Source organism: Elgaria multicarinata, chromosome 14 (assembly GCF_023053635.1).
Source record: "Elgaria multicarinata webbii isolate HBS135686 ecotype San Diego chromosome 14, rElgMul1.1.pri, whole genome shotgun sequence".
Classification (NCBI taxonomy): Eukaryota; Metazoa; Chordata; class Lepidosauria; order Squamata; family Anguidae; genus Elgaria; species Elgaria multicarinata.
The window spans coordinates 32,484,811-32,507,257 of record NC_086184.1 but is presented as its reverse complement, the minus strand read 5'-3'; the positions used below and the strand labels follow the sequence as shown (position 1 = coordinate 32,507,257).

The 22,447-nt window shown below is 43.7% G+C and overlaps 2 protein-coding genes across 4 annotated transcripts in view; one reads left to right on the top strand and one right to left on the bottom strand.

Moving 5' to 3' along the window:
* The first annotated feature begins 394 nt into the window (after window positions 1-394).
* SS18L2 (SS18 like 2) lies at window positions 395-4,440 on the top strand. The gene is made up of 3 exons (XM_063141269.1): window positions 395-517; window positions 1,961-2,037; window positions 3,932-4,440. Exons 1-3 carry the CDS (start codon window positions 449-451, stop codon window positions 4,023-4,025), a joined length of 240 nt encoding a protein of 79 aa, XP_062997339.1. The 5' UTR covers window positions 395-448; the 3' UTR covers window positions 4,026-4,440.
* A 6,100-nt stretch (window positions 4,441-10,540) lies between these two features.
* GARRE1 (granule associated Rac and RHOG effector 1) overlaps window positions 10,541-22,447 on the bottom strand; it is a 95,087-nt gene continuing 83,180 nt past the window's right edge. For all 3 annotated transcript variants that reach the window (XM_063141315.1, XM_063141316.1, XM_063141314.1), the window contains exons 13-14: window positions 14,300-14,378; window positions 10,541-13,015 (exon numbers count right to left, since the gene is read on the bottom strand). In XM_063141315.1, the coding sequence (XP_062997385.1) occupies window positions 12,680-13,015; window positions 14,300-14,378 (415 nt within the window). In that variant the 3' untranslated portion in view covers window positions 10,541-12,679. The remainder of the gene's footprint in view (window positions 13,016-14,299; window positions 14,379-22,447) is intronic.

Genomic DNA, 22,447 nt, shown 5'->3' with positions numbered 1-22,447 from the left:
TAATACATGTGTGGATTCTTCCCCTATATGGCTTGGGCCCAAACTACCTTCTCCCATAAAAACGTCCCTGGGTTTTAAGACCTTCTGGAGAGGCGCATCTCGGAAAGGACCACCTCGAGTGCGCCCCCCCCGCCCCCTTGCTTCTTAACGCCCCCCTATGCAATCCCACCCACCCCAAGGGGGCGGTACCGCCCACTTTGGGAACCACTGGCCTGGATGTACACCCAGAAGCTCCCCAGCCTGTCAATAGTATGGGCTACTCTAAATTTTGTTATCTATGTGCTTGTGGAAGTGGGACGGAGGAGGCGGGGCATGCGTAGCACTACCGTCTCTGAGTCCGCAAAGCTTCGGCCAATCAGCGCGAGCGAAACCGGTCCAGTTGTTCCCAGAATGCTTTGCGACGCGGTCTGCTTAGTGCCAGTCGCTCGCGTGAGGCGGCGCCGCTGCTATGTCGGTCGTTTTCGTGCCGGAGCGAGCCCGGGGCAAAGCAGAGGTGAACCAGGAGACGCTGCGAAGGGTGAGCGGCGCTTGCGGGTGGACAAGAGGGCGCCGTGGAGACGAAGGCGCGCGTCGTCCACAGAGGCCTCACTTCCGGTTCCCGCGCAGCCAGCGCCATTTGCGGGGCGGAATCGGGGCGCCGCTCTATTTCCGCACCGAGTCTCTGGTGGCCTGACCCAGTGGTGTGTTGGGTTCGCCGTTTGGGAGCCGGAAGTGTCGTCACAGTTTTGCCTGGGAGAGGGCCGAGAGCGTGACGTCAGCGGCTCCAGTCTTGGCAACGTCCGCTCTGGGGGGGAGGCGCCTGATTTCGAGTGTGCTGCCCTCTGCGCATGCTCGGGGCAATCGATTTTCTGCGGTTGGGTATCCCGAGTGCTACAAGTAAAATGTTGAACCCTTAATGTATATTTTATAAAATATCCTCGTAAGAAAAAGAAAATAACTTTCTGTGTAATTATTAATCGGAGGCATGTTTGAATGATATCCAAAATCCATAGTCGGGCAATATCTCTATTAGGAACAATGAAAACTTCCATAAAACTGTGCAAGCTCTCGAGTTCTCCAGAAGTCTTCATCAGGTTGATGAGAACTCAAAAGCTTGTACATTTTTGTGGAAGTTTTCATTGTTCGTAATAGAGATATTGCCCTAATAAAGGTATTGCACAATTGTGGATTTTGGATACTTGTTCTCATGGACCAGCTGTTAAAGTGGCCAAAAGACCCCCGCATTAGAAGACCCCCCCCCTTTCTAGGGGGAAAGTGTACACCAAGCACTCAAGGCTCTGCCCCCAGACCCCTCCTCCTTTCCCTCTGTTCATTAATAAAGAGTCATCAGAATGCAGTTGGCTGGTTGCTCAAGGTTGCCCTGCACTCACCATTTCCAGAGCAGGGTTTAGTCTGCTCAGCAAATGTAGCAGTTTCCAAAAACACAACTTCTAAGGCTTGGATCCCAGATCCAAGTTGCCATTATCCCAGACACTTTGGGGCTTGCTCTTTGTTATCACGAAAACCACCCCAAGGGTCAGCAACTGTTAGCTTCGCCCACTCTTGCATGGGGGGCTTATCTGGTACAGTAAGTTACATAAACATGGCATAGTTGTCACAATATTATGTTTTGTTAGCTGTTAGAAATAGTTTCATTTATGGAAAATGTATAACTCTGCAATCAAGAAGGGATGGGAGGAGCCATGACCTCATCAGGAGGGGCAGGGGATGTTATAAAAGATCTTGGTTGTGGATGATGGGTAGAGAAGCTCGTCTTCGATCCGTCGAGGGTGTGTTTCCTCCTACAGGTGTCGTTCAATAAAGAATGGTCACTGAATCTGGACTTGTCTGGTTTTCCTGTTCCCTCCGTTCTGGTTGGGGTTTTTACACTAACACAGCATGACTGTCTTTTTGAAAAAATTAAATTGTTAAATGGGTTTCAGTAACATGCAATTTGTTTCATTGCTCTTGTGACTTCTAGTTGCTAGAAGAAAATGACCAGCTGATCCGATGTATTGTGGAATACCAGAATAAAGGAAGAGCTGCAGAATGCGTGCAGTATGTACACTGACTCTCAGTCACCCGTTTTGCATCTTTCAGTTCCTCATCTTAGTATTTGCTTCATTGCAGACAGCTATTGTGTGGTTGTTCTGAGAGCGAGCGTCAGGTTGCCAGATGTAGTCCTGGATAAATCCCATTGGTCCTTGTCAAGCCCACGGTGGAGTGGATGCCCTGAGGTCAGGCGCGCTTTAGCTGAAGTAAATAAAATTGGTCTGTTAGTTTACACGACCAGACTATGCTGGGTGTTTGAAGGATGAAACTCATGTATATTTCATTGAGTTTGATGGAGGATATAATAGCTCTCCGGCCCATTCTCTCTGCCTCAGAAATATGTCAAAAGTTTCAAAATACTGCCTGTAGGAATTGTCCTGCTGGATCTGACTAAAGACCATCTATTCCAGCACTCCGTTCCCAACAGTGGCCAGCCAAATGCCTCCGAGAAGTCCACTGGCAGGGTCTGAAGGCCACAGCCCTCCTCTGTGGTCTGTCTCCAGCATCTAGTATTCGGGGAGGAATGCGGCTCCTCAAGGTGGAAGTATTACTTAGCAGCTATGTCTGATAGCCATTCATCTTCCATGGAGTGGCCTGAACCTTTGAAAAAGCTCATCAGAGCTAGTGGCCATCCCCATACTGTGTGGCAGTGAAGTCCAAATTAATTGTATGCTGTGTAAAGAGCCCCTTTCCATCCTGAATTTACTGTCATTCAAGTAAATTGGGTGAACCCAAATACCATTATGACAGGTGAAAAAAGTATGTCTCTAGTCATAAAGTTATGTCTGGCCCACCCTGTCATATTTTTTCCTGAACTAAAAAGCCCCAAATGCTTTACCCTTTCCTCAACGGGGAAGTGCTCCAACCCCTCAACCATTTTGGTTGCCCTTTTGCTGCACCTTTTCTAGCTCTATGGTATCCTTTCTTTGAATGGGATAACCAGAAATGCCCATCGTCTTCATCGGCTGAGTTCGGACAACATGCTAATCAACAGTTGTTTCCCATTCTGTTCCTATTGCCCCACTCCACCCCAGTTGATTAGCGCGTCGTCTGAACTCAGCCATTCCATCTATTTCCGGTGTTCAGGCAGTGAGTGCTGTTGCTTATGTTGCTGTCTACACAAAAGAGGAATATATCAGCAGGCTTGGGGAAACAAGAAGATTTGCAGAAGTAGAAAAACCAATTATGTAGGAAAAACTCTGAAGGAGGGGGAAAACCCCAGAACAGCATGCTCATTGGCCACAAAATGCTGGCTAACTGGGGATAGGATGGGGAGGGCACAGCTGGATGGCTAGAACCCTGAACAGGAGCACGCTGTGCTGCAACATTTTGTTGCAGGTCCTACTAGTAATTTTCCAAATGTGGTCATACCATGAGATACTGGCTATTTTATTTTCAGTTTCCTTTTTAATTTGTCCTTCCCACTGCCACTGCATACAACTTGACATTTTCATGGATCTGGCCACCACAATCCCAAGATCTTCCATGGTTATGCACTGCCAGCTCAGACCCCATCAGTGTATGTATAAAACTTTTTTTTCTCTCTAATATGCATCACTTTATACTTGCGCTGAATTTCATCTACTATGTAGTTGCCTCTTACCTGTGTCCTTATAGTGATCTTTAAATATTTCATACTGAAATAAATAAATTAGGAACAAAGTATTGTCATTGTAAGAAAAGCAAAGATGGACTTCATATCAATTAACAACTCTCCTCATTGTTGAGTGAGCAAGAGAGACTTAGATTTTAACATCACTTATATGTTGAGGAATTCTATTTTGTCAATTCGTTTGCTGTAAGGAATTTGAATGAAGAAAACTGAATTGAGTAAGTTTATTACGGTATAACAACCAGCACTCCAGTAAAGAAAACTTATTCTTCCGCTTGTCTCTTACAGGCATCAACACACACTGCACAGAAACCTGATTTATTTGGCTACGATTGCTGATGCATCTCCCTCTCCGAATGCAGAGAAGACTATTGTAGATTAGCACATCTATGCCTCTTTGAAGGGAGTGGGGAGTCTGCCTGGAAGTGCCTCCGATGGAAAACCAGCTAGATTGTGCTCAAGAGAGCACGTTTCGGCTTCCTCTTTACAAGAAAAAAAAAAGGACTGAGAGATAACCACGTAGTGGAGTATGCAGTGACTTGTTGCTACTTTGGGAGGACACCGTTTCCCTTGCATTCTGCATGGCATTAACAGACTGCTGTTTGTTAACAAAACACTTCCCTTATTCTTTACATTTTAATTGTGCTTCATTATTACCAGTAGAGGGCAGTTCTAACCTTTGATTGCGAGTATTCCTTCCCCTAATAAAAAGCCATCGTGATCCTAACACAAGCATACAACTGAAAGCAGGGAGTGCTGGTAGCAATAGCAAGTAAATAAAACACTGCTTTATGTTGGCTTTTTGCATTGCTGTTTTCGTTGGCATTTTCAGATCAATCAGTGTTCCTCTAGTGCTCGTTCTGATTTTATGAATTGATTTCCCCAACTTGCTCCATTAATCTCCTAGCAACGATTTAAATATTTCCTTACCAGCGTCTGCTAAAAAATGTCATACAGTGAACCATTTTTTCCTTGATGGATTCACAGGGATATGGGCCCCATTCCAACTCCAAGCAGTTTTGGATGATACAGATTTTCTAGACCCATTTCAAACAGGCTTTAGGGTTAGGGTTAGGAGTTGAGACAGCTATGGTCACCTTAGTGGATGATCTCCGCATGAGTATTGACAGGGGGAGTGTGTCCCTGCATGTACTTTTGGTCCTTTCAGCGGCTTTCGATACCATTGACTATGGTATCCTTCTGGAATGCCTGAGGGGTTTGGGAATCAGGGGCGCTATGCTGCAGTGGTTCCGGTCCTACCTCTCAGGCAGGTTCCAGATGGTGATGCTTGGGGATAGTTGATCCTCAAAAAATGAGCTGTTGTATGGCGTACCACAAGGTGCCATCCAATCCCCAATGCTGTTTAACATCTATATGAAACCGCTGGGAGAGATCATCCGGAGGCATGGGGCAGGGTGCTATCAGTATGTTGATGACACCCAAATATATTTCTCTATGCCTTCAATAACAGCATCAGCTAAGGATAGTGTGTCTCCTCTGAATGAATGCTTGGAGGCGGTAATGGGCTGGATAAGGAAAAACAAACTGAAGCTGAATCCAGACAAAACAGAGGTGCTTGCTGTCAAGGGCTCTGACCTAGGTTTGGAGGTGTGTCAACTGGTTCTGGATGGGGCTACACTCCCCCTGAAAGACTGTGTTTGCAATTTGGGGGTGCTCCTGGATCCGTCGCTCCAAATGACAGCCCAGATAAATGCGACGGCCAGGAGTGCCTACTATCAGCTTTGGCTGATACACCAGCTGCGCCCCTTCTTAGAGTCAGAAGACCTAAAGACAGTTGTGCATGCGCTGCTAACCTCAAGGCTTGACTTCTGCAATGTGCTGTACATAGGGCTACCATTGTACCTAGTTCGGAAACTTCAACTAGTTCAAAATATGGCAGACAGGTTGGTCTAGGGGTGAGCATATTACCCCAACATTAAAATCACTCCACTAGTGTGGGATAGTAGTGGGAAAGTGGTTTGGGAGACTGATTTGAAGATACAGATAGGACAGCAGAGATGGGAGGGATTATGGAGACAGAGAGTGTTGAGAAATATGTCAGTAAGAATAAAGGAGAATTACTACAAACTGGTATGGAGGTGGTATTTAACTCCGGTCAGATTAAATAAGATTAATAATCAGCTTTCAGCAGATTGTTGGAGGGGATGTGGTGAAAAAGGAACGTATTTACATATGTGGTGGGACTGTAAACAAGTGCAAAAGTTGTGGAAGATGGTTTTTTATGAGATTGAGCAGATAGTGGGATTTAAAGTAGAAGTCACACCAAGGATTGCACTACTTTCACCGCAAGAAGAACTTAAATGTAATAAAGAAACGAAAGAGCTAATAACGAATCTGTTGACGGCTGTGAGACTGATTGTAGCCAGGAACTGGAAGATGCAAGGAGACTATTGTATTGAAGAATGGTATAAAGAAGTGTGGGACATTGCTATAAATGATAAATTGATATGTAATATTAAAATGAAAAAAGGTATAGCAAAAACAAATGATTTTGAGGGTATATGGAAAAAGTTCCTGGAGTTTGTATTTTCTAAAGGCAGTGGGAAACCACCAACAGAAGAAACTATGAGTTTTTGGAAACAGGAATGAGATCCCGAGGGGGGGGGGAGCACTGTTATGTTTAGTATAAATATGTTTAATAGGCAAAATTTGAATATTTGATATTAAGGTAATTTTATGTTTATGTAACAAGTGTTTTTATTTGATGTTTTTGTTGTTGTTATATGTTGTTTAATATAGATTTAAAAAAAAAAAATCACTCCACTGGCTGCCAATTAGTTTCCGGGCAAAGTACAAAGTGTTGGTCATTACTTTTAAAGCCCTAAATGGTTTGGGTCCAGGTTACCTGTGGGATCGCCTTCTCCCATACAGTCCGCCCCGCACACTCAGGTCCTCTGGGGAAAACTTAATTCAGTCAGCCAAGACTAGGCTAACATCAGTTTCCCAGAGGACCTTTTCTTCTGTCGCCCCTGGATTATGGAATGGCCTGCCGGAGGAGATTCGTAATATTAACTCCCTCCGTTGATTTTAAGGCAGCTTTGAAGACTAGCCTTTTCTGGCAGGCCTACCCAGATTAATGTAAAATCAAGAATGTAAAAAAAATGTGTTGATTTCTGCACTAATGTTGTTCCCCGCCTCAATCCAAAGGGAGAGGCGGGTAAGAAATAAATTTATTATTATTATTATTATTATTATTATTATTATTATTATTATTAGCGTGATGGCTACGATGGAACTGGGCAGTCTGCACTTCCAAAGTCCATTTAGCCATGAGCTGCAGAAGCTGGCCTTACAGAGGGAATGAGTAACAAGAGAACACCTGTTTGGAATGAGAAGCTCATCAGCTTTTCATCAGCCTTCCTCAACCTAGTGTCCTCCAGGTGAGTTGCAGTCCAACCCAGCTGGAGGGTACCAGGTTGAGGAAGGTTGCTGTTCACACCTCACACCAACACTTTGCAGTCACTGTAAGTTTGTTGTGGCAGCAGCAGCAGCTGCTTTTGGCTTCTCAGGGGAAATCAACTGGTGTTTGAGGATACAAGCAGCTACTCCTTTAAAAGGAGAGTTACAGCTTAAGAAACAAGTTTGTATGGGTCCTAGTCCTCAAAACCTGTCCTTGTACAATTGCACTGCTTGTCCAACTGATGTAAGGGTGCCACCCTCCATCTCCTGAGAATTGTAAAATAGCTGAGGCTTCACCATCATCCATGATTAACCAAAAATTAAGCTACATTTCCAATATTAGATAGGAGTCAGTGTGATGTTGTGATTAGTGTGCTGGACTGGAATGTGGGAGGTCTGGATTCTAGTCCCCACTCAGCTGTGAAGCTCACTGAGTGACTTTGGGCTAGAGACAGATTCTCAGCTTAACCAACCTCACAGGGTTGTTGTGAGGATAAAGTGAGAGGAGGTGCTTGTATACCATCTTGGGCTCCTTGAAGGAAAGGCAGGGTATCAATGTAACAAATACATAGACATGATTATCCTTTGATTGGCTATCTATGTAAAACCAAGAGGAAGAAAGTACATAGGAGCATAAACGGGAGGCAAGTAGAGCAGGAAAGATAGTTGGATGAGTTTACTGCTTAAGTGGCACGGAAGTTAAGACAGTTGCTACTAGGTACCATGAATACAGCCTGCCCAGGCAACAAAGATCTCTTCTCGATCCTCCCAGAGTGCAGGACACAGAATAATGGGCTCAAGTTAAAGGAAGCCAGATTCCAGCTGGACATCAGGAAAAACTTCCTGACTGTTAGAGCAGTACGACAATGGAATCAGTTACCTAGGGAGGTTGTGGGCTCTCCCACCCTAGAGGCCTTCAAGAGGCAGCTGGACAACCATCTGTTAGGGATGCTTTAGAGTGGATTCCTGCATTGAGCAGGGGGTTGGACTCGATGGCCTTGTAGGTCCCTTCCAACTCTATTCTATGATTCTATAACGTAAATGGTACCAAGGGTGCGATGTAGGGCAGCTTGGGTAGAAATTGTCTGCACAAAGCCTTGAATAGTGAGATCTGATTGCCTGCATAAGGAGTTCTCGGTACTCATCCCTGCTGGCCCAATACATTTTGCTTCCTGAAACACAGCCAATGCACCTCGTACCCTCTCCCCACGTGCCAGGACCAATACTTTAAAGTCTGGCTGCATTATTTGGATACCAATTCCTGTCTTTGTCTATCCACCCAATGGACCATCCTAAGACTCCATGCAGAGAACACATCGATATTGGGGTGCTAGTTACCATGATTATGTGGCATCAAGATGTCAGTCAGCATAGAGACTGCTAGGTATGAAGGCTATGGACAGAGAAAGAGGAGTTTGTGATGTTGATGTCAGGTCTCCACAGGCTCCTGGAAGGAATCCCATGCTAGCTGTACACAAGCTATGGAATACATGGGGAGAAACATGATCATCCAACAGATTAAAGTCATTGGTATAAAAACTGGTATGGTAATAGGCCGGAACCCATGTGGCTTTGGGGATACAATAACCATTGCTATCACCCTCATGCCTCTTGCTCCCTAATAAATAGCCTTAGAATCATTGCCAAAAAAAAAAAAAAAGTCCTTCACAAACCGGCAGTCTTTATAATTTAATAATGATGAAGGGTCTAAGGACAGGAGTTGAGTCCAGAAGTCCTTTGAGCTGGAAGGTCAGTGATCAAGACTGATACAACAGCTGCTGAAGGCAGGTGGAATTGAGGTGGATATTTGATCATTTGGAACCACAGCTGCAAAAGAGTCAAGACACTGTATGCTTTGGGACTGCACCTGCAGAGGTTCTAACACTAGTAGTGTGATCAGATGGGGCAGAGGGAGGCATCTGCTCCAAAAGTGTCCCATGCCCATTATCAGAGAGGTGCATAAACTTGGAGACCCAATTAGCACACAAATCTTGTGTTAGACACAGGGAACATTTCCATTTAGATACGACATCTTTTAAGGCACAGAAGCCTTCCCCCACTTTTGTTTACAACAGTGAAGGCAAACAATGGGAGATGAAAAGTGAGGTAAAATATCTTCAAGTAATTATGAGGACAACGCTTTCCAAAACTCCAGAGTGATTTTCCCGCCGGTCTGTTCAGGTTAGAAAAGAACTGAAGATGGAACCTCAGCCCTGCCTCCCAGGCAGGCTGTAGAACCAGGGCTCCGTGCTCAAGGGGCTCCTCTAAGCTCCAGCCCTCTTTCCCCAGAGCAGTGTCCACAGGAAACCCCTTTGGCACCCGTGTGGCTCCCTGCCCCAACTAGCTTATTTTGACTAGCAGCAGCTGGGCACTGCAGTGCCAGCCCTCTAGCCATTCCTAAGAATGCCTCCGGGCCCCAGGAAAAAGGAGAGATGGCAGCCAGCTGAAGCCTTGCTGGTCATCTGCTAAAAGAAGGGGCCTGGCTGCCACTGCCTGCTAATCTGAGGAGGGGGGTAATGTGGATGGCAGCATAGAGGGAGAGCAACACGATGTGTGGGTGCAGACTGGGGAGGGCAGCAGGGAGCAGTCTCAGGGGGAAGACAGGTGTGGGGCAATAATTGAGAGAAAGGATCGGAGTGTGTGTGTATGCATGTATGGTTATATTTGCAGGAAAAGAATGTGCATATGTGTTTGGATGAACTTGTGAAAGAGAGAAATGGGGGGGGTACTGAAATGGCTGGCACGCAGTGGAAGATGGAGAAGTAACTGTTGAGTCAAAGGAGTAGTTTTGTGTTTTGGCACAGAAAACCCCACCTCTGCCTTGGACTTGTCTTTTAGCCTCACTCCTTTGCCCCATTTCTGTGAAACTTGTTTTTTGTGATTTACCATATCCGTAACCCACAATTCCAAAAGTTGCTCTAAAAGCTTTCAAAATGCTGCTCTGCATGGGCACAGATTGTACATGTGTGATTGTAGAGGCTACAAAAACCATTGGATATTTGTATTCAACTAGCTTAAAAGGTGTTACGCCTAGTTGCTCTTTACAGGCCAGGATCCAAAGAGTTACTGTAATGGACTTGTCTATATCTCATAGGGCTTCTGACCACTGAACCACAGACCCCGACATTATACCAGGAACTGCTTCTCAAACACATCTGTGTTTTAAAAGCTGTTTACACTGTACCAGGTGAACTGAAATTGCAGCCTCCTTCAGTGAGCAAACTCTGCAGTTCTTTGGATCAAGGCCCTAGAATACAAACTGAATCCAACAGCAGAGTGAATTCTTTTCAGGAATTCCGCACTACTGCGTATCCCAAAGGTGGAGCAGACCCAGGGATTTCAGCTTAGAACACATTGTTTTGAATTTGAATATTATCATTTCCGAGTAAGTGAAAAACAGCTCTACCTGAAATAACTTTCAGTGTGATGGTGCTCACGATCTCCAGCAGAAATCTTATTTTAAGAAGATATAACCTATTATTAAAGGTATATCTTTAATAAAGCAAGTAGGGTTGTTTTTACTTACAGGTGCTTTAAAATTAAAATACAAAATGTACAGTTCCAGTTCCAAAGCATTAGCTATTCATAGAAGTACTGCAATAAGGTTAAGTTAACTGAGCACCAAACCCCTTGCACTTGGCAGTGTGAAACTTTGTATGGCAAGATTTGGTTGCCAAGTGCAAAAAACTTGGGAAAATTCTCAGTGTTCAGAATAATTGGAAGCAGAGGAAGATCTTAGCACCTACTAGACAGAAGCGGATTCACCAGCATTTCCACAATTCACTACCATTTTAGAAACTGCCAATGCTTGCATTTACCACTCCATTATTACAGCGGTTTAGATGCTCTATAGGGAACTTCAATGCAACACATCTGTACTTTGATCTGAAATCACTGTGGCATACAACTGCAGTGGATTTTAGGGTCCAATATAAGTTTTCAATGGCATATTTGAGGAAACTCAAAACCACTTTTTAAATTCACCAACGTTTTAGCAGAAAGTACAGAACATTAACAATTTACAGACAGAAGCCACACTGATTGTGCAAAGCACATGACTGTAAAGTTATGCACAGCAAACAACTCTGTAAACATGGTAAGAATGGGTTTTCAGGAAACATGGTGACAATATCATAAATACAGGCAACATTGGCATCTTCAACCAGCACAAATAGTAACATTCTGGGCCTGCCAAGACAGCCCATCGCCACACAAGCAGAAGGCGGGGTGGGTGGGAGGGGCTTAACTCTACCCACCCCAACGTTTAGTGTCGTGTATTTTTATTTATATATATTTATATATAATTTGGTATCTTTAATATACACATGTACTTAGTTTGTAGAAAATGGGAACTTAAAATGTGCTTTTATCTTCATCAAAAACTATATGCATTTATAACTAATAACCCATTTACTTGTCAATGTATTAGAATGATATGACTTAAGAAAATATAAAAATAATATTAATACTGTCAAAAACCTTTATACCAGAAAATATTGTGGTTTATAATTACTCTTTCAAAGATGAAATATGAAAATTTAAATAGGTTTTTATAAAGACTTCTCTCCTCAATTAATATACAATGGGATAACTATACATATTTATCTTTTTTTCAATTTAAGCACCAGTCATTCCCCCAGATCCACTTTGGTTGGAAGATATTTCCTAATTCCACAGGTTCACTTATTTAATGGCACATATTGACGGAAAGTAGTTACTTTAATCCTTAGCACTACAAAAAATAGTGTTTTAAGTTCTCTCTCTTCTGAGCCAGCTCATGTTTTTACACACTAAGTCTAGCATTGAAATAAGACTTTAAATATTTGCAAGTAGTCTTAATGATTCTTTCATACATTTAAGGAGCACTGTATGGATAATGCCTTTGGCCAAATGTAAAAGTATCAAATTGTGTATTCAAATGTAGTGTCAGTCACAGATGAACACCATCCACCAAAAATGACTTTGCGGAGCTTGTGCACAGGATACAGGTGGATCATGCCCACTGACTGGCCAGGTAACTTGTGACAAAGCTACAGGGGTTCCAGCCATTTTTGCATGAATGAAATAACTGGAAACCATCAGTTTTGTAGCTGCTTTTGTACCACTCCTGCAACAAAGAACTTGTGTGGCACATTAACAACAGATGCATTAAAAAAAGCTACTGCAGCCTATGTAGTCAGAGTGAAGACTTTACATCTCGTCAATTAGAAATCTAAACAAAATGAGTGTTGAGCAAAACTGCTAGATTTGCTTAAAAATACTCAAATTTGCTTTAGCAAGAAATGGGAGCTATAAATCTATATGAAAAAATAGCTATAAAATACAGTGTTTTCTGTGGTAATAATGTAGCAGTTTGTTAGCAGGGTAGAGTCCATACGCTTTGAAAGCATCACAGTTTAGGGCTGTTGTGTCTACACTTAAAACCTTGGCACCGTTTGCTCAGCACTGTAAAGAGAGAGAGAGAGAGAGAGAGAGAGAGAGAATCCCCACTAGAAGCTGTCACTCCACAGAACAACCAGAAGACAGCCACCACTGCACAACTGTAAAACAAAGCAAATGTGTGTCACATCAAAGACTTTGGTCCTCTGCTGCATCTCTCGCTAGAAAAAAAACCCATCAGTACTGGTGCATATAGGACGGTCTGCGTTCGTGCTTGACTGGAAAAGGTTTAAAGCCCTTATTCATCGGTTTGTGCTGAGGAGGCGGCGGCGGCGGCGGCGATTGCTGCTGCTGCTGCTGCTGCTGCTGTTGCTGCTGCACATAGGCAAAAGTGGAGGAAATCCCTGTCGATGGAGTGCAATCATTGGCTGTTGACCAAACAGGTGACTGCAGGATCTGCATTGTGTCATTCCACTGGCTAGCAGGGTTGCTCATCTGATACAACGACATGCTTTGACTTGGGAGTGTGTGTTGCCAAGGAGCTTTCGGAGGCCAGGTTTTGGTTTTATTGTCCTGTAAGAGACCAATGACAACATCTGAGCTTCCTGCCAAGGGCCACTTTGGGTCCTACTACAAATGCACATTGCTTTCTCCTAAAGGAGCGAATGGCCAGGGTGCAGATACATTACTAGGGCATCAGATAAACCTGCTCCCAATGTCTCCAATGGCTGGGGCCTCCCAGCAATTTTGTCCACTAGAGCAATTTACTTTGTTCCAAGGAAGCCAGTATAGTCCTGGGCCCCACGCAACCCATCTGAACAGCCCCATCTTGCATGCCTTCTCTTGAACACAAAAGATGCCATAACCAGGGATTTTTTTATTTGTATTAATACAACTAGGCAATTATCTAAGTTTTAACTGATGGGTAAAGGCTTTGAGGGGCAGTGAAGAAGAAATGGATCCTTTTCCTTAAGTCCCCCGTCCATCCTCTCACACAACTCCATCTCCTGCCCTGCTGGGCCTTGTACTGCCATTTCAATTAGGAACCAGTCCTTTGCCCTCTGCCTATGCTCCTAATAATAGCCAGCGAAGGAGGAAGTGTTGCTGGGTAGTCTGATGGGGTCAAGGCCTTTTCACATTACTGGACAATGTTGAGCAATATCCTTCATCCAGCTTTCATGCCAACCAGAGAACTAGCTTCCGCAGAGCAGGGAGAGTAGCAATGCATCTACTGGAGCATGTTCAGAGGAGGGCAACAAGGATGATTAGGGGTCTGGAAACAAAGATCTACAAGGAGAGACTGAAAGAACTGGGCATGTTTAGCCATGAGAAGAAAAGACTGAGGGGAGACATCATAGCACTCTTCAAATACTTGAGAGGTTGTCACACAGAGAAGGGCCAGGATCTCTTCTCAAACATCCCATAGTGCAGGACACGGACTAATGGGTGCAAGTTACAGGGAGCCAGATTCCTGACTGTTAAAGCAGTACGACAATGGAACCAATGACCTAGGGAGATCGTGGGCTCTCCCACACTAGAGGCATTCAAGATGCAGCTGAAGAGCCATCTGTCAGGGATGCTTTAGGGTGGATTCCTGCACTGAGCAGGCGGCTGAACTCGATGGCCCTTCCAACTATCATTCTGTGATCCAGAATGGATCAAAGTCTCCTGAGGAAGCCACTGCAGATTTAACTAAAAGTGAAGCCTATTACAAAAGCCTATGAAGCCTCCAATAAATACCACTGAATTCAGGACACTGTTATTATTCAGGACACTGAAGTTACCTGCAAGCAGATTAAGGAGACACCATCCATAATTAGCCACTCTAAAAGACACAATATTGAATCTGATACTTGCCTGATTATGATCATCCACTGTAGAGAAGAGCGGTGGTGAAGGAAGTGTGCTTGGGTCTTGTTCCCCACTGCTGTGTTTCCTGTGGAAATATTTTAGGAGGAAAAGTGGTCTGTTCACTAAATGGCAGAATCTTATATGAGAAAATGTTCTTTAATTTAGGCTGCATACAGTATTCTCCATAGTCAAAAAACTGAATGCTGGAAGTAAGGGCCAATTCTGACATTACGTGACCCAAAACATCTGACCCACTGCACTCATGGCAAGCAGATGCCCATGGATTAAAGTGAACTCACAGTCACCCAGCCAGCCAAGTAGTAGGTATAATCCTTAAATCTGTGGCCCTGCTTGGCCCTGCTGAAGCTAACGAAGGATAGACATCAGTGCTTCAGATGTGCTTCAAAAGCAAGGTTTTATGCATCTGCACTATCCAATGTTTAATTCCAGTCCTGCTCAAAGACTTTCAGGGAGTTCATGAAGATATGAGCAAGGACAGAAGGAGTGAGAAACAAGAGAGTTATTGTTGTAGCAGTATAGTACAGACTGCCCAATTAGCCAGAAGACATGGATGACAGTTTCCTAGAACAGATGACAAAACTTTCTCATGGTTGTACCACAGTAGTACTGGGGGATTTTAATAACCTGACACCTGCTAAAAGTTTAAGTCCAAGAAATGTTTGACATGTTTTGCTGACAACTTCATCTCTCAGAAGGTGAAAGAAGGAACAAGGGCCTGCTATCCTGAAATACTGAAGATGCAATTCCCACGAGAAGGAAAATGAGAGACATTTAAAGAAGCCAATGTGCTACGCAGGATGCTCTCTGATGAGATGAGATTCAAAAGGGATATGTATAGGAGATGGAGGAGGTGTACAACAAAATAGCCTGAACCTGTAAGGATGGTGGCAGGAAGGGTAAGGCACAGAATGAGCTGAAGCTTGATAAAAACAACAAACGGGGCTTATTTTAGCTTTGTTCGAAACAAGAACAAGGAAGGAGTAGGTCCACTGCTTAGGGAAGAAGGTGAATTCTTAATGGGGTTGGGGAGGCAGAAGTACTCAATCCTCTCCCACAAGGGGAGCTGGGTTCCACCTAGGACAGGTAGAACAAATGGTATAAAAGGAGGGACTTGCAGCCAAGGAATAGGCGAGTAGATGGCTAAAGAACACCTGCCTACTTCATATTAGTTCAAATCTCCAGGGCCAGATAATTACATCCTCAGTTGTTGAAGGAGTTGGTGGATATTATTTTAGAGCTGCTGTCTGAAATCTGAGAAATACAGTTTGCGTCCTTCTTTGCTGTAGTTCTTAAGAGTTATTACCTGTGCATTCACTCTCATGCAGGTGCTGTGCCTGCGCAATGTCTTGGTCTGAACATTCTAGAGCTGAAGAGCATTTTGAAGGAACCCTGTCCACACCCATTGTGCATGTCCCTGGGTGCAGCTCCCATTTTTCCTAGTTCTTTGACACCAAAGTCTGATGGATTCCAAAGTAAAGAGGCACTTTGCACAGGGATGGAGGGTGGGTTGTGTAAATGCTCAGATGATCACGTGAAGAACTGAAGTTACAGGAAAGCAACTTGTATTTACGTCTTCTTGGTCTCTGTGCATCAAATACATATTGCTAATTAGAAAGTTACAGGAAGCCAGATTCCGGCTGGACGTCAAGAAAAACTTCCTGACTGTTAGAGCAGTACAACAATGGAACCAGTTACCTAGAGAGGTGGTGGGGTCTCCCACACTAGAGGCCTTCAAGAGGCAGCTGGACAACCATCTATCAGGGATGCTTTAGGGTGAATTCCTGCATTGAGCAGGGGGTTGGACTCGATGGCCTTATAGGCCCCTTCCAAGTCTACTATTCTATGAGTCTATGAAAGCAATGCACTTATAACCAGAGGTGAGGCAGGGTGCTATGACAGCACAGGGGAAAGAACAACTCTGCAATCTTCGATCCTTCTGGGACCAAAGATTAAGTCAGTAGAGCTGAAGGTTGATGGCTCATACCTAGCAAGCGGCTCTGCAGAGGTCCAGAACCAAAACTCATTGGGCAACAGCAGTGGAGGAGGCCGTTGCTCTGGTACAGTGTGTCCTTATGGAGAGATGCCCACTTGTACAGCAGGCAAATATTCTCGGTCACCCAGTTTGTGAGTCATTTAGAAGATACAGGAATATCTTTCTGAGGGTCTTAGTAGTAGAGGAATAAGCTGGGTGATTGTTGGAACAATCTTGTCCTATCTATGTAGACTGCGAGGACTCTCCTAATGTCTAGAGAGTGGAGAGATGCTTCCAGTGGGAAAGATGGTGATGGCAAAAATGTAGGCAAGGTGTCCTGTTGAAGACGTAAATCAGAAGACTACCTTGGGGAGAGAGGATATGTCTAGATGGAGGGCAAGCTTACATTTGTGTAAGGCAAAGTATATTTTATATATTTTATATATTTTATATACAATAAAGTATATTGGGCAAAAAAAAACCAACTTCAAGTTTAACCTAATGGGATCTGAGCTGGTGGTGACGAAACAAGAAAGAGATCTTGGGATTGTGGTGAACAGCTCAATGAAAATGTCCACCCAGTGTGTGGCCACTGTAAAGAAGGCAAACTCCATGTTAGGCATTGTAAGAAAAGGAACTGAGAATAAAACAGCCAGTATCGTACTGCCCTTATATAAATCGATGTACAGTTCTGGTCACCACACCTAAAAAAAGATAATACAGAGCTGGAAAAAGTGCAGAAAAGGGCAGCTAAAATGATGAAGGGGCTGGATGAAGGGAAGGTTACATTAACTGGGATTGTTTAGCTTGGAAAAAAGAAGGCTAAGGGAAGACCTGATAGAGATGTACAAAATTATGCATGGTATGGAGAAGTGTGGACAGGGAGACATTTTTCTCCCTCTCTCAAAATACTAGAACCGGGGTCATCCCATGAAATTGGTGGGAGATCCAGGACAAATAAAAGGAAGGACTTCTTCACACCGCGCATAGTTAAATTATGGAACTCACTACCACAAGATGTAGTGATGGCCACCAAACTGGATGGCTTCAAAAGGGGGTTAGATAAATTCCTGGAGGCAAAGGCTATCAATGGCTACTAGCTCTGATGGTTGTGTGCAATCTCCAGTATTCGAGGCAGTAAGCCTGCGTGCACCAGTTGCTGGGGAACATTGGTGGGAGGGTGCTGTGGCACCATGTCCTGCTTATTCATCCCTGGCCGATGGCTGGTTGGTCACTGTGTAAACAGAGTGCTGGACTAGATGGACCCTTGGTCTGATCCAGCATCCGGGCTCTTCTTATGTTCTTATGCCTGAGAGTGCAGAAACAATAACCATGTTTGGCCACTTTGAAGGTGAGAAAGACCATTTTGAAGATGAATAGACGAACATCCATTGTCACTATGTGTTCAAAGGGTTTTCTTGTGAGGCTGACGAGGACAACAAATAAACTCCAGAGATGAGGAGGTTTGTGCAAAGGAAAGAGTTTCTGCAGAACTTTTTTGCCAAAGGGTGTGAAAGCATTGTGAAACTTTCTACAAAGTTGTGAAAAGCAGACACTGCTGTAAGGCAGATCCAAAGGGAAAAGGGCACCAGTGTCTTCGAACAGATAAAAGGAGGAAGTAAAAAAACATGTTGCAACGGGCAGCATACAGAGTCAAGAAACTTGTAAAGCGAGTCCATTTTGCTCAGTAGGAGTGCTGAGTGGATTGCTCACACACCGAATCCAACAAGAAGCAAACAGCGGGGAAGAAGGCTACATTGGCCGGATTCTCCAGGCTGTCAGGTTGAGGGTATGCAGGTCCGAAGTGAAGAGTTATGAGGAATGGGGGACCAAGATATTGCTGAAGAAAGAGAAGCAATACCATGAACCATGCTGGCTGAGGGGGTGAGGATGAGATTGGCACTGTCTCATTGTGCTTTCAGCATCACTTTTGTGATGAAAAGGATTAGTGGGTAAGCATAGAGGAGGTATATGTTCCACGCAGGAAGAAATGCATCCCCCAGCTACTCAGTCCTGACTCCTCCCAGTTGCAATAGCAGATGCATAGGTAACTCCTCTGCTGAGGGAACTGCACTGGCTGCTTATGTGCTACTGGGCCAGGTTTAAGGTTATGTTATTGGTATATTAAGCCCAATTGGGCTCAGGTTATTTGAGAGAGCACATGCTCTCTTACCAGCCTCTCTTACCACTGAGATCATCACGGAGTTTCTAGTGATTCCGTATGGATCTGTGATCCATTTGGAGTCCACTCAGAGTACAGCCTTCAACATACTGGCCCCCTCTCTGTAGAACTCTATGCTGTTGATATCAGGCAGGCATTGTCATTTTATTTTTGGTGCCTGCTGAGGACATTTTTATTTAAATAAGCCTTCCCTGACTGAAGAGCCATGTTTTTTTTTTTGTTATAATCTGATTTTAAATTATTTTATATTTAGCTCTGTTTTCTTTTTTTATTGTTGGCTGCTCAGTAACCCTGCCGGATGAAGAGGTATATAAAACTTGTAAATCTCTACCTATAAAGCTGAAAGTATGTGTATGGGATGATGTATGTTTGGAAATGTTTACCCACTTCCAGATGAGTTAGAAACTTGAAATTTGACACACTGATAGGTCTGGCTGTACAATGTACCAGAAAACCCCCCCCCCTGAAAACATGAAATTTTGGGTTTTAAGTATTTTTAAAGAATTTAATAAGAAAAACTAAGCTTATACCCTTGGGTGGAAGGCCAGACTTAGCGGCCTTTGGAAGCCATTGTGAGTGTGCGTGTGGGCGGGTGGCTGCTGTGTGCCTTTCACAACCAAGACTCCTAAGGTTGGTCTCAAGCAGTCAACCCGATTCCACATAAAAGGAAACAACTCAACTAAATTTGCTGCGTCCATTTGCAGTGCCTCCTCCTGCCCACCATGCATGATTTAAAAATCGTAACTAAATACAACGCATGACTTTGAGAGGCTGAACTCTGAACATGCTCAAAGGCACCCCTTCCTGATATCACTGTTTTTTAAGAATCTTGGGGAAGCGTGTGCATGGCCTTCACCCTTAAGAGGGAGGGAGGGGAGGTGCTCTGCAAGTGCCCAGAAACAGGCACGATGAAGGAGGGTAAGTGTCCGACCTGGCCCCGGCCCTTCAGCACAAGCTCCTTAATGGCGCACTTGGTGAGCGAGAAGCATGGGCTGAGGCAGTCCCAACAGGATTTGGTCTGAGCTGGATATGTCCACTGACAGCCACTTGCCTCCCCTCCTTGGCGATGCTACTCCTCAATGCTCTATCGAGGAGCAGCATTGACAACAAGAGGAGGGAACAACTTCTCAGGAAATGCAGTCACCTGCGAGTAGCCAAAGGCATGCTGGCAGATGTAGTACTGGCATGAAGAGTGGCTGGTTTTAAATAAAGCATGGGTTAGGAAATCAGGTCATTATGTGCAAAATAGGGCTGTGCACCGCTTCAGATCCGAATCCCGAATCTGATTCAGACCTCTCTAAAACAGATCTGAGGCGGATTGGGGGAGGTCCGAACTGATCCAAAGCGGATCGGTCCGAATCGATTCTGACATTTTTTTCAAGGACTACAGATGGGAATTTACAAAAATGCATTCGTCTCCATCATTTTTAAAGGTAAAGACACAAAATTTGGCATCATAATAGCACTTAAGTAGGGTTTTAGGTGTGCCAAGTTTGAAGCACATTGGTTCTATCCCTGATTTTTAGGATTTTTTTTTAAAGAATTGAGGTTTTAAAATTATTTATTTAAATTACTGTCATTTTTAAAGGCAAAGACATGTAACGTGGCAACATGATAGCACCTACATAGGGCTTTAGGCATGCCAAGTTTGAAGCACATCAGTTCATCCCCTGATTTTTAGGAATTTTTAAAAGATTTCCCCCATAATCATTTACTCTCCCCATATTGCTCCCAGCCAGGTGTGTATTGCAGTCAGCTTCTTATCTGAATGGGAAGGAATGGATGAGTTAACGTCAAAAGACTCAAGTAGGGGAGATTTGCACTTCAAAAGACAGATATTAGGAAGGCACAGTGTGTGCTGACTCTTGATTAGATAAGACACCTTCTGAAATTGCTCTTTGCGGGTGGCTGCATGTTTCCTCGAAAAATCACATTTTAAAAAAATTCCTAGCGAGAAATCCGCTGAACATATATGTATGAAAATTTATACATATGAGTAGGTCGATGACATCTATAAAGTCACCAAGTTTCATGTTTCTATCCTGAAAAATAAAAAAGTTATTGGTGTTTATTTCTCCCAATGCAAGGCTATGGGGAAAATGCGTGATCCAAATCACGCTTCAGACCTCCGAATCTCGCTTCGGATCTGGGTCTGAGGTGGATCGGGGAAGGTCTGCAACGGTCCAAATTGGGCTCTGAAGCAGACTGGGGCCCCGGGGGTCCATTCACAGCCCTAGTGCAAACCAGGTCACTCTCTCAATCCTAACTCACTCCCCACTTTCCTGACCTCTCAGTAACTGTCTCTGTTCTCTTTCTACCTGACTATCTCCAATTGCCACTAACCCCACCCACCATTCCATTCTAGCCTCAGCTATCTGTCATTCTTCCATTCACTCTTCTGTTTCAATGTTATAGTCAGGCTTTTACATAAATATCATAAACTTTATTCAGGAATTCCTGCATCTGTCTTGGAATGTTGTGTTTTAGTTATAACGGGGGGGGGGGGGGGGGAGGGAAACGCACACACAAAAATGCAGCATAAAAAAGTTAAAAGGCCTTGGAAAATAATAATAATAAAAAATCACTTGGCACTGGAAAGCCATTAATGCAGTTACTAGGCAAGCCTGCCTAGGAAAAAGAAATCCATAAGCACGGTGCCACAACTAAGAAGGCCCACTCTCTCTCCAGTTGTCTGTCACCACACCTCAGACGGTGTTAAAAAATTAACACGTTATTCAGAGACCTTGGCTTACGCCTACAACTCCCAGCATGTCTTGAGCAATTTAATTAGTATAAAAGTTAACTCACCGGCCTAGCACTGGCCTACTACTTTAAGATGATTACCTCGCAGGCCTGAGCAACGACGGGTATATCAGCTAATAAATATATAAAACAAAAGCCAGCTCAACTGCTCAGTCTTCTAACCTCCCTGGGAAACGTAAGGAATGTTCCTCGCAATGTATCTGCTTCAGTGGTTGACGAGGAAATGGGAAAACTGGGAGCCACACCCAGGGACACGTGTGAGGGCAGGGCTCCTGCCAAAACACTCTTCAGCTCTAGAATGTTCTCACCAAGATGCAGAGAGCTCATGAAGAAATAATTCCTTAAGAACAGGTAAAATGCCAGAAGACTGGAAACGGGCATATGTCCACGAAACTACAGACCAGTCAATACTGGAAAAATTCTTGAACACATTATTAAGCAGTTGATCTGTGACCATATGATGTGTTTTTAACTAATCTGTTTTAATGTGGTTTATGTCTCAATTATGTAACCTTTTTTTCTGACCTTAGGTTAGGTTCACCTCAATACCACATCAATATACAAATTTTATTTTTAAGAGTCCACATGAAAATTCATATGCAATTTCCTGCACACTTCATTTTTTTGGTGCAATTTCCTCAAATGTACACATTTTTGTGTCTACATTTTAATAAATGTATTTTTGTGTGCCCTTTCCTGAAATGTATGCAGTTTTATGTCTAATTTTAATAAATATATAGTTTTTGCAAGCTATTTCCCCTATAATGGTGTGTTTGTCCCTTCCTATAATATTGCATTTGTGTGCTATTTTTACTATTTGGGGGCACTGCATATAGGTTTGGGGGCACACTTTTCCCTGATGTGCAGATTATGGTGTGTATTTTTGGAAAGGATTACTGTAGTGTTGAATTTAGGGAACTGTGAATTTTGGGACACAACTCTGTTCTGGTTTGCTCACTGGTTCAATGGGAAGCAGTTTGGTAAATTCACATACAAATTTGAATGGAATGAATTGCTTCCCTACCCCTAGCAGTACTATCTATCTATCTATCTATCTATCTATCTATCTATCTAGTTTGGTAGATCATGGGAATGCCACGGACACAGGATATCTTGATTTCAAGCAAAGCATTTCGCAAAGTTTCCCATTACATTCTTGTTGACAAGATGGTAACATGAGGGTTGGACGTGATTACTGTTAAGGTGGATCAACACA

Coding starts and splice junctions, on each gene's coding strand:
- SS18L2 (XM_063141269.1), top strand. CDS start 449: ATGTCGGTCGTTTTCGTGCCGGAGCGAGCCCGGGGCAAAGCAGAGGTG. Junction 518..1,960: donor ACCAGGAGACGCTGCGAAGG/GTGAGCGGCGCT, acceptor TGTGACTTCTAG/TTGCTAGAAGAAAATGACCA. Junction 2,038..3,931: donor AGAGCTGCAGAATGCGTGCA/GTATGTACACTG, acceptor TGTCTCTTACAG/GCATCAACACACACTGCACA.